The 12,696-nt window shown below is 36.3% G+C and overlaps 1 protein-coding gene across 1 annotated transcript in view; it reads left to right on the forward strand.

Moving 5' to 3' along the window:
- Window positions 1-12,696, forward strand: part of SREK1IP1 (SREK1 interacting protein 1) — a gene marked incomplete at its 5' end in the record, with an annotated part of 48,585 nt that overhangs the window by 5,323 nt on the left and 30,566 nt on the right. Inside the window, one exon of the mRNA XM_070519683.1 lies at window positions 5,409-5,460. Within this exon, the coding sequence (XP_070375784.1) occupies window positions 5,409-5,460 (52 nt within the window). The remainder of the gene's footprint in view (window positions 1-5,408; window positions 5,461-12,696) is intronic.

A 12,696-nucleotide genomic window follows, 5' to 3' on the forward strand; every position in this document is an offset into this window, starting at 1 on the left:
CTCAAAATCTAAAATAGTAAGAGAGAAATATTAAGATACAAGCATTTCTATTAAAGTTCCCAGTGACTAAATTGTTGACTTTGGAAACATAGGTGATATGAAATTTCAAGAAAATAAATTGAGGTCAATATGATGGCTTGCTGGGGGCCACTGAACAACCTGAGGCAACTGTCAGGGACACTCCATCCCTTTCTCACATTTTCTCATTCTTTTTATTTTTGTTGCTGCTTTCTGGTCTTCTCTAACCTTTCTCTTTTCTCTTCCTTCTTTGCCTGACTTTACTTTTTTTTTTCCTTTTGTGTGAACTACTTTACTAAGGTTTAATTTACATACATTAAAATAAAATGTACAAATCACAAAGGTACAGCTCGAAGAATTTTATATATATATATCTCCACTTGTCATTAGGATCATGATTTTGAATATTTCCATCACCCCTCTGTCATTTCCCGCTTTCTTTGCCCAGCAACCATTATTTTGATTTCTGTTATCCTTCTTACTTTTATTCGTTTTCTTCTAGTGCCTGTCATGCCTCAGATGGGCCAGTGACACTGCAGACACTATCTAGTTTCACAGCTGGCAACTGGGAGCTACAGAAGTTGCTGATCCCAACTGCAGAAATATTTTCTTAAGTTTATAACCTCAAAGCAACAAATAATTGTCAAGGACCTCCTAGCAACTCTACCCCATGCTAAGCACTGAGTTGTATACACAATTACCTGGCATGGTCTGAAATCCGGAGAAACTGGCATTCTCTGCTCTAAGTTACTGGGAGGTGAAGGAGCAGCCTAATTGCCTGTGCCCTTCACTACCACTCAAGTTGCTCAACAGAATTCTAGATTCAGAATAAGCCCTTATTAATGTTTAAGAAACTCTAAAATGAAGATCTCTAAAATTTATTCCTAAATCCATCAGTTAATAAAATTTTATTGAGAATATGCAGTGGAGGCTCCCTGAAAAATTTACAAGTGCAATCATTGCCTTTTGTCAAACAACGCTTGCATGACAGAAACTCTTCTTAGTGTTGGGGTTTCGTTTGTTGGAGGGAGGTTTTTTAATTTGATTTTTGAGATGCTAACCCATTCAGATTTCAAATTATAATGGTACCGAATGTGTACAGTGACCTGTCTCTCGCCTTTTCTCCCCCCGACTCAGTTCTCCTTTCTTTAGGTAACCAATTTGTATCCTTATAGAGATATTTCTTTCATATCCCTATCAATCAATAAAATCTAAATATAAGCTGTATTGTATAGATAAACTCTCCATTGCTTTGTACAAATGGCAACATACCGTAAGCACTGTTCTACACCTTGCTTTTTTCTCTTTATAATATGTCTTAGAGATTATCACATATCATTAAGACCATCCTCATTCTTTCATACCATAATTTATTTATATCTAAATTATTTCTACTCTTTTACTATTACAAACAAAGCTACAGTGAATAACTTTGTACATAAATTAGTATGCATTTGTGCAAGTAAATTGAGAGGATTAATTGCCAGATATGGAAGTGCTGGGTTGAAGGAGTATGTACATTTATAATTCTCATAGTTTGTCAGCTTGCTTTCCATAGAGATGGTTCTGATTTACACTCCCACTAGCAACGTATGGGAGAATGTCCCCCACACCCTCTTTAACCTTTTCAGTCTTTATTGTTCTGATAAGTGAAAATGGAATCCCAGTATAGATTTTAGTGTACATTTCACTTATTATGAATATGGCTGAGCATCTCTCCATATGTTTCAAAGTTGTTTTTATTTTATTTTCTGTGAACTTTCTGTTCAACTCTTTTGCCTTTTTTTTTCCTATTGGTTCTTTGTCTTTTTCCAAATGATTTGCTGCAGTTTATACAGTAGGAATAATTGCCCTTTGTTGGTGCTATGAATTGCAAATATTTTTTCCCAAGTTTTCATATGTCTTTTGAGTTTACTTTTGGTGGTCTTTGCCATTCAGATTTTTTAATGTAGTCAAACTTGTAAGTTTTTATTTAATGGCTTTTGGATTGTAGGTCATAATTATAATGGAACATTCTGAAGGAGGCAGACTCCATTATTACTCTGAACAGCCTTAGCAAAGTTTAAGGAGAAGTGGAACAGAGAACAGTGTGGGAACCTAAGATGGGGAAATGAATAACTTCTCATCAAAGTAAGGGCCTCACAATATAGCCTTGCTATTCAGTTTGACTTGAATTTCAAGTACCATTGTATCAGCAGAGTTCTTGTTCCAAACAACAGAAACGGATTAGTTAATTTAAGCAGAAAATGAAAGTTATGAGGGAACTCACAAAGTCTAGGCAAAGGCTAGATAATAAGTCTCAGAAAATAGGCAAGACCAAGGGAATCCATACCCAAGATCCTGCACAGGCCCAGACCTGGTTGGGGCTGCTTCTGCCAGCGGCATCACTGCTGCTAGAAGCTGGACCCTGACAGCAGAATGAATTAACTACCCCCACTTCATGGTGTCGCTTATCTCAGATTTATGATGTCAGTTGCGTCACATTCAAAGTCCCAGGTAGAAGCATTCAGGTGGGCAGACAGTCATGAAAATTAGAGACAAATGAAGCTGGAAATCTTAACTTGACCAAAGGCTGGTGAGGAAATAGCTGATATGGAGTTACTTTATTTAGAGTTCTTGTTATATTTCCCTTTCATGTAAAAGTTCCAACTTTGTTAAAGAAGATGACCTCTGAAAAAGTTTCATATTTTGTTCATTCTAAAAATACGAGATACATGAATGATGGGTTTTATTGATGTCTTTAGCCATAAGTGAATTCATTTCTTTTATTTATTTTTTTAAGATTGGCCCTGAGCTAACATCTGTTGCCAATTTTTTCCCTCCCCAAAGCCCCAGTACATAGTTGTATATTTCTAGTTGTAAGTTATTCTGTATGTGGGATGCTGCCAGAGCATTGCCTGATGAGAAGGATACGAACCGACGAACCCTGGGCCACCCAAGCAGAGCGCAGGAACTTAACCACTCAGCCATGGGGCTGGCCCCGAATGAGTTAATTTCTAATACATAATGACATGAAATCATTTCAGATCTGTCTGTTACAACATTTTTAGTTTGTTGTAGGATTGGTAATAGTGCATTTAGTACAGTTTTGTTCAGTGTTATTCAGCATCTACGTTTCTATGGAGACATACTTAACATTGACCCGAATTCTCTGAGCTTTTTTCAACATGCAGTTATTTCATAATGAAAGAGCCTCAGATTTTATTAATCCAATTTTATTTCACAGTCCTGCTACAGTGCAGCATATGTACTCCTACACTATGCAATAAAAACCACAAAGTTTATGAGAAAAAATGAGATTGGGGAACAACACTCAAAACTTCATCAGTGGGGCTGGCCCAGTTAAGCTTGCATGCTCCACTTCGGCGGCCCAGGGTTCACTGGTTCAGATCCTTGGCCTGGACCCCCACACTGCTCATCAAGCCCTGCTGTGGTGGCATCCCACACACAAAATAGAGGAAGGCTGGCACAGATGTTAGCTCAGGGACAATCTTCCTGAAGCAAAAAGAGGAAGATTGGCAATGGATCTTAGCTCAGAGCCAATCTTCCTCACCAAAAAAAGAAAAGAAAAGAAAACAAGCTTCATCAGTGATAAATAAAAAATGATAGGAACCTAATAAAAACAGCAGAGTTTTGCACATGTTAAGTAGATAAAAGGTACATAAGTACTACAAAAAATGTGGCACCATACCTTTTAAAAGACCTGCAATTTTCTGTGGAAGTGGAGTTCAGAAGAATTGCAGCTTGTGAATTGTTCTGAAGTAATGGTGGGAAGGTGATAATAAGAAATCAGATGGAAGGTTGTACCACTAGGTGTGGATGGGCGCCACTCACAGCATACATGGTGAACTGAGGTTGCTAGAAATATTTTGAGGTGTGTCCCTGTGTGTGTTTTATATATTCCTATGAGACTCAGAGCGACTGGATGCAGTTTTCTGCATTCTCCTAGTGTTTTTCATGGACAAAAGTCATGTTATGCTCACATTGTTCCCTCTTACATCAATTGCATTGGAACAAATTTATGTTTTAAAACAAGTATTACAGCAGAACTGACCATATTTTTATTAGAACAATTCAATAATGTATATTTTAAAGCAAAATTGGGATTAGAGAAAAAATGACTAATGTTTTGACTTCTTAAGCTTAAAGAAATGGCTTGAAATGATCTTTCTTTTTAAATTAGCACTGTTGTATTGCACTATGTACTTTAATTTATTATTAAATTGGGATGATAGCTCCATTTGAGGGCTTTAGGAGTCAGATGTCCTTTATTAAGGAAATAGTATGATACTGTACGGGTCCTCTGATTGGTTGATGAGAACCCTTATTGGAGGTTAAAATCAGATTCAAGTGTGTATACATATGATGGAATATTATTCAGCCATGAAAAGGAATGACATTCTGATATGTGCTGCAATATGGATGAACCTTGAAAACATTATGCCAAGTAAAATAAACCAGATACAAAAGAACAAATATTGTATGATTCCGCTTTTATGAGATACCTAAAATAGGTAAATTCAGAGACAAAAAGTAGAATAGAGATTACTAGGGGCTAGAGGGAAGCAGCAATGGGTAGTTATTGTTTAATGGGTACAATTACTGTTTAGAATGATGAAGAAGTTTTGGAAATAAGTAATGATGATGGTTGTACAACACTGTGAATGTATTTAATGCCACTAAATTGTACACTTAAAAATGGTTAAGATGGTAACTTGTATGTTATATATATTTATCACTGTAAAAAAATCAGTTTTAATTTATTTCATCTGTTATTTTTATCTTCAACATTACCTGCATATACCAATAATTACACAGAGATACTGTAAATATCTCTAAACATTGATCAGACTGAATATGTCACTAGTTTGTTTTCTCTTGTCAAAATTTGAATGCTAAATTGAGATGTTTCTTATAATACCTAGCAATTAAAGTGTTTTTCTGGAATTTCACAAATTCCTTTAAGAAGTCAGAATTTTTTTTCTTTTAAGGGAAAGCAGGAAAACATTTGTTAACCTGAATGTTCACTTATCTATCTCGTAAATTAACTACTTTACATTTGAGTAGTAGGCTGAAGTACCCTGGAATTTCTTCTTCAGTGTTATAGAATTCCTGGAATGTTTAAGCTCCTGACTGTAATGCTGCATTTCTGCTGAATTAGAGAAAACTATGTTCTTGAAGTGTTTGTCAAAGGAAATAATTTGAAAAAATTGGCTTTGCAAATGATTTCTGGTAATAATCATTAGTAGTCTTACTAAGCTGGGTCAGGGATGAATTCTTTTTTAAGAAATAAATTCTACAAGTGATTTTCTTAGCTTTATCATGTGATGAAATTTTTTATGTTTTTACTGTTTATATGTCTCCTAAAATGTTATTCCATTGTATTTCAGGTTGCAACAAGGACAGCGTCCGAGCAGGCTGTAAAAAATGTGGCTACCGTAAGTACGTTAAAAGAATAAACATTTGTACAGTGAATCATTGCCTCTTTGGGCAGTATGACTTAGCATCCTGATTTCAAGGCCCTGGGCATAGTCCTTTAGTCCTGTTACTTAGCTCAGGTTTGCAGATGATTCAAAAAATTCCTCTGTCAGGGGTCTGGCCCCGTGGCCCAGTGGTTAAGTTCGCGCGCTCCGCTGCAGGCGGCCCAGTGTTTCGTTGGTTCGAATCCTGGGCACGGACATGGCACTGCTCATCAGACCACGCTGAGGCAGCGTCCCACATGCCACAACTAGAAGAACCCACAACGAAGAATACACAACTATGTACCGGGGGGCTTTGGGGAGAAAAAGGAAAAAATAAAATCTTTAAAAAAAAATTTAAAAAAATTAAAAAAAAAAAAAATTCCTCTGTCAGCACTAAATGTTCACTTTTCTTCCCTGCTGTAGACTCAGTGACAGGTGGCTATAAATCTGGTGGCTAGCAATGATGTCATGAAGTATAAGTGGAGTAGTAGACATAGGAGTCTGGAGAAAGTATATTCAAAAAGAAGTACATAAATACTTATTCTTTTACTCCTTATCGTTTAGATACTATGTGAAGAGGGGAAAGCAATGGAAACTATTTGTGATGGGTTTTCCCGTTTATTGAATTTACTCTTTATAAGGGTGAAATTGGTCCCAGAGTTTCTACTCATTGGCAAAAACTTGATTTAAACAATCATTAATCATCATTATGATTAGTGGAATGGAATGAAAAAGTAAACTTTAGCATGTGCAATTATATACTCTAAATTTGTAATTATGTACTATAAACAAATGTCATTTCTCTAGTTAAATGTAACAATTCCTAAAGCTTTGATGACAGCTATAGCAGTAACATTCGCTGTTTTCTAAATTGTTTGGAGACCGTGCAAATGAGCCTGGATTATTGTTAACATTCCAATTCATAGAAGAGTTATTTTTTAACAAAATAAAGGTGATTTTTTTTAAAAAAAGGATTTTTATGCAACAACGCGTATAAGAGAACATTCAGCCATAAATCTCCATGAGAGGGGCTCAGAATAAAAGCATGCTGGAAGAACCAAGTCACGTGCCTCCACACAAAGGCTCAAACCTGGCTCAAGGGCAGCCTGCTTAATTAGCAGAATTGGGGGTATTAGTATACTTATTCTTCATATAAATGAAAACTCCTGAAGACTGTGCTTGCATGTAAGAAATGAGTGCACTGAAGTCTTTTCTATTTTTTAAATTTGTTTATATTTTTTCCCTGTGTTTACTTTCTTTCAGTCCTTGCTAATTTCCATGTTTCATTTTTTTATTCAAGACGTAAGAACCTACTTTATATGCTATATTTACTTCAAAATCTAGAATGGATTTTCCAGTCTGTCTACTAATACCAGTTTATCTGCTTGGAGTTCTTTTAACTTAAGACTTGCAGGAAAGCAATTAAACTCATCTTTTGGAAATAGAGTATTTGTTGGTCTGTCTCCTCATTGCTATTTTATTTTAGACAATAACAGAAGCATCTGTCATAATCAGAATTTTTTTAGAGAAGTCAAGTAAGCAAACAATTTTGACGGTCTTTTCAAGTTTAGTTCCTTCTGTTTTATTATTCAGATCTTTGCTTTTAGTGAAAAGTTATTAAAGAATTTCTAATTTGTCACCTGTGGAAAAATTTAGTAATATTTCCCTTCTGGGTTAAATTTACATCTTATAGTTGTTAGAAATGAAAGTTTTCTTGAGTTACACGTCTTTCTGGTAGAAAGTATGTTTTAAAAGTTATCTGTTATTTGGATGCCAGAATCTTTGTATTGCTTGCAGGAGTAAGAGAGGTCAACCAAACCTTCTGAAATGTTTTCGATGCCTAAAAATGTGGATATTCATGTCAGTTACAAGAGTATTGTTTTCTATTGTAAAAATAGTGGTTTAGATTGTACAATTTAAAAAAATGTAATACTTGATTAAAAAATATTTTGTTGTCAGTATGTTTCAATAGTGGTTATATTGTTTTAAAAAGTTAATATTGTTATAAAAAGTTGTATTGTTTAAAAAGTTTCACGTTGGGGCCATCCCAGTGGCACAGCAGTTAAGTTCGCACATTCTGCTTCGGTGGCCTGCGATTTGCAGGTTCAGATCTCTGGTGCAGACATGGCACCGCTTGGCGAGCCATGCTGTGGCAGGCATCGCACATATAAAGTAGAGGAAGATGGGCACAGAGTTAGCTCAGGGCCAGTCTTGCTCAGCAAAAAGAGGAGGATTGGTGGCAGATGTTAGCTCAGGGCTAATCTTCCTCAAAAAAAAAAGAGAAAAGTTTCAAGTTAAGGATGAATGTGTTACTAAATAACAGGGATCTCACTTTCTTTTTTAATCTGACTTTTTTTTTTCTTTTTTGGGGAAGATTAGCCTTGTGCTAACATCTATACCCATCTTCCTCTATTTTATTTGTGGGATGCCTGCCACAGCATGGCTTGATAAGCAGTGCATAGGTCTGCACCCAGGATCCGAACCAGTGAACTTTGGGCCGCTGAAGCAGAGCGCATGAACTTAACCACTGAGCCTCTGGGCCAGCCCCAAATCTCACTTTTTCATGGCAGAATTTCCTCAGCAAAATTAGAAGAATGGTTATTTCTGTAATGAGTTTTTATTTGAATTTTTTTGAAGTTGATAACTTCTGAATATTTAAAAGCTGCCAGGACACTAAGCGTTTGTCCATGGAATAAATGTCTCAAATAATTATGATAGTTTTCAGAAAATATGCCTAAAAGAAGTTTAGTGCAGTAGACTCAGTAGTTGAGCATTTGATCACAGCAGCAGGAGATAAAAACATACCTAAATACCTCTCACGTTTTATTTAACTTAAAATGCTAATCTCTTGATACACAGTCATGACCTTTTCTTTGCTGGTGGGTCTGCTAATTGGTATTACAGTAGTCTTTTGAGTGCAAATTATATCTGAAATGCATTTTCTGCTTTTATAGTTTGTTTCTTCAAAGATGAGCAAGCAGTTAAGATACCTGTAAAGAAATCTGAGTGCAGAATCCTTCTATCATTAGTTCTCAACTAGAGGTGATAGTGCCTCCTTGGAAATCTGTGGAGTTTTTTTTTTAGTTGTCCCTAACAGGGTGGGGGAGAGCAGTATGACATTTAGTATATGGTGTTCAGGAATTATAAACATCTGCAGGGTGTAGGACCCATTGGACAATGAAATCATACAGAGTTTGTCTTTCTCTATCTGGCTTATTTTGCTTAACATCATACCCTTGAGGTCCATCCATGTTGTTGCGAATGAGACGATTTTGTCATTTTTTATGGCTGAGTAGTATTCCATTGTATATATATACACCATATCTTCTTTATCCAGTCATCAGTCAATGGGCACTTGGGTTGCTTCCATGTCTTGGCTATTGTGAATAATGCTGCAATGAACATAGGAGTGCATAAGTCTCTTTGAATTGCTGAATTCAAGTTCTTTGGATAGATACCCAGGAGTGCAATGGCTGGGTTATATGGTATTTCTATTTTTAATTTTTTGAGAAATCTCCATGCTGTTTTCCATAGTGGCTGCACCAGTTTGCATTCCTACCAGCAGTGTATGAGGGTTCCTTTTTCTCCACGACCTCTCTAACATTTGTTATTATTATTATTATTTTTTGTTTATTTTAGTCCTTCTAACGGGTGTAAGGTGATATCTTAGTGTGGTTTTGATTTGCATTTCCCTGATGATGAGTGATGAGGAACATCTTTTCATGTGCCTATTGGCCATCCGTATATCTTCTTTGGAGAAATGTCTGTTCATATCCCTTGCCTATGTTTTGATCGGGTTCTTTGTTTTTTTCTTGTTGAGTTGTGTGAGTTCTTTATATATTACAGCAATTAACCCTTTGTCAGATATGTGATTTGCAAATATTTTTTCCCAGTTGATGGGTTGTGTTTTCATTTCAATACTGTTTGCCCTTGTCTTATAGAAGCTCTTTAGACTGATAAAGTCCCACTTGTTTATTCTTTCTATTGTTTCCCTTGTCCGAGAAAATGTAGTATCCAAAAAGATCCTTATAAGACCCATGTCAAAGAGTGTACTGCCTATATTTTCTTCGAGAAGTCTTATGGTTTCAGGTCTTACCTTCAAGTCTTTGATCCACTTTGAATTTATTTTTGTGAATGGCATGAGAATGTCTACTTTCATTCTTTTACATGTGGCTGTCCAGTGTTCCCAACACCATTTGGAGAGACTTTCCTTTCTCCATTGTATGTTCTCAGCTCCTTTGTTGGAGATTAGCTGTCCATAGATGTGTGTTTTTATTTCTGGGCTTTCAAATCTATTCCATGTATCTGTGTGCCTGTTTTTGTACCAGCACCATGCTTTTTTGATTACTATAGCTTTGTAGTATATTTTGAAGTCAGGGATTGTGATGCTGCCAGCTTTGTTCTTTTTTCAGGATTGCTTTAGCAATTTGGAGTCTTTTGTTGCCCCATATGAATTTTAGGATTCTTTCTTCTATTTCCATGAAGAGCGTCATTGGGATTCTGATTGGGATTGCATTGAATCTGTAGATTGCTTTAGGTAGTATGGACATTTTAACTATGTTTGTTCTTCCAATCCATGTGCATGGAATGTCTTTCAATCTCTTTATGTCGTCATCAATTTCTTTCAGGAAAGTCTTGTAGTTTTCATTGTATAGGTCTTTCACTTCCTTGGTTAAATTTATTCCAATATATTTTATTCTTCTTGTTTTGATTGTGAATAGGATTGTGTTCTCTTTCTGTTAGTTCATTGTTAGAGTATAGAAATGCAACTGATTCATGTAAGTTGGTTTTGTACCCTGCAACTTTGCTGTAATTGTTGATTATTTCTAGTAGCTTTCTGATAGATATTTTAGGGTTTTCTATATATAACAATTATGTCTGCAAATAGCAAGAGTTTCACTGTGAGAGTGGGCACCCTTGTCTTATTCCTGTTCTCAGAAGGATGGCTTTCAGTTTTTCCCCGTTGAGTATGCTGTTGGCTGTGGGTTTGTCATATATGGCCTTTATTATGTTGAGATACTTTCCTCCTATACCCATTTTTTTCAGCGTTTTTATCGTAAGTGGATGTTGGATCTTGTTGAATGCTTTCTCTGCGTCTATGGAGATGATCATGTTTCTTTTTTTTTTTTTAATTGAGTTATTGATAGGTTACAAACTTGTGAAATTTCAGTTGTACATTAATGTTTGTCACTCATGTTGTAGGTGCACCACTTCACCCTTTGTGCCCACCCCCCACCCCACCTTTCCCCTGGTATCCACTAAACTGTTCTTAGTCCATAATTTTAAATTCCTCATATGAGTGGAGTCATACTCAGATTATCCTTCTCTCGCTGGCTTATTTCACTTAACATAATTCCCTCAAGGTCCATCCATGTTATTGCAAATGGAATGATTTTGTTCTGTTTTGCAGCTGAGTAGTATTCCATTGTATATATGTACCACATCTTCTTTATCCATTCGTCTGTTGCTGGACACTTAGGTTGCTTCCATGTCTTGGCTATTGTAAACAGTGCTGCAATAAACATTGGGGTGCATAGGACTTTTGGGATTGCTGACTTCAAGCTCTTTGGATAAATACCCAGTAGTGGGATGGCTGGATCGTATGGTAGTTCTATTTTTAATTTTTTGAGGAATCTCCATACTGTTTTCCATAGTGGCTGCACCAGTTGGCATTCCCACCAGCAGTGTATGAGGGTTCCTTTTTCTCCACAACCTTTCCAACATTTGTTGCTGTTAGTTTTAGATATTTTTGTCATTCTAACGGGTGTAAGGTGATATCTTAGTGTAGTTTTGATTTGCATTTCCCTGATGATCAGCGATGATGAGCATCTTTTCATGTGCCTATTGGCCATCAGTATATCTTCTTTGGAGAAATATCTGTTCATGTCTCCAGCCCACTGTTTGATTGGGTTGTTTGATGTTTTGTTGTTGAGTTGCAAGAGTTCTTTATATATTAAGGATATTAAGACTTTGTCAGATATATGACTTGCAAATACTTTTTCCCAGTTAGTGGGTTGCTTTTTTGTTTCAATCCTGTTTTCATTTGCCTTGAAGAAGCTCTTTAATCTGATGAAGTCCCACTTGTTTATTCTTTCTATTGTTTCCCTTCTCTGAGAAGGCATGGTGTCCAAAAAGATCCTTTTAATACTGATGTCAAAGAGTGTACTGCCTACGTTTTCTTACAGAAGCCTTATGGTTTCAGGTCTCACCTTTAGGTCTTTAATCCATTTTGAGTTTATTTTGGTGAATGGTGAAAAAGAATGGTCAATTTTCATTCTTTTACGTGTGGCTTTCCAGTTTTCCCAGCACCATTCGTTGAAAAGACTTTCTTTTCTCCATTGTATGCCCTCAGCTCCTTTGTGGAAGATAAGCTATCCATAGATGTGTGGTTTTATTTCTGGGCTTTCAATTCTGTTCCATTGATCTGTGCACCTGTTTTTGTACCAGTACCATGCTGTTTTGATTACTGTAGCTTTGTAGTAGGTTTTGAAGTCAGGGATTGTGATGCCTCCCGTTTTGTTCTTTTTTCTCAGGATTGCTTTAGAAATTCGGGGTCTTTTGTTGCCCCATATGAATTTTAGGATTCTTTGTTCTAATTCTGTAAAGAATGTCATTGGGATTCTGATTGGGATGGCGTTGAATCTGTAGATTGCTTTAGGTAGAACGGACAATTTAACTATGTTTATTCTTCCAATCCATGTACATGGAATGTCTTTCCATCTCCTTATGTCGTCATCCAATTCTCTCAGGAAGGCCTTGTAATTTTCATTATATAGGTCCTCCACTTCCTTAGTTAAATTTACCCCAAGGTATTTTATTCTTTTTGTTGCAATTGTGAATGCTATTGTATTCTTGAGTTCTTTTTCTGTTGGTTCATTACTGGAGTATAGAAATGCTACTGATTTATGCAAATTTATTTTATACCCTGCAACTTTGTTGTAGTTGTTGATTACTTCTAACAGTTTTCCAATGGATTCTTTGGGGTTTTCTATATATAAGATCATGTCGTCTGCAAACAGCGAGAGTTTCACTTCTTCCCTCCCTATTTGGATTCGTTTTATTCCTTTTTCTTGCCTGATTGCTCTGGCCAGGACCTCCAGTACTATGTTAAATAAGAGTGGTGATAGAGAGCATCCTTGTCTCATTCCTGTTTTCAGGGGGATGGCATTCAGTTTTTGCCCATTGAGTATGATGTTGGCTATGGGTTTGTCATGGA

This window comes from Equus asinus, chromosome 10 (genome assembly GCF_041296235.1).
Source record: "Equus asinus isolate D_3611 breed Donkey chromosome 10, EquAss-T2T_v2, whole genome shotgun sequence".
In the NCBI taxonomy this organism is placed as follows: Eukaryota; Metazoa; Chordata; class Mammalia; order Perissodactyla; family Equidae; genus Equus; species Equus asinus.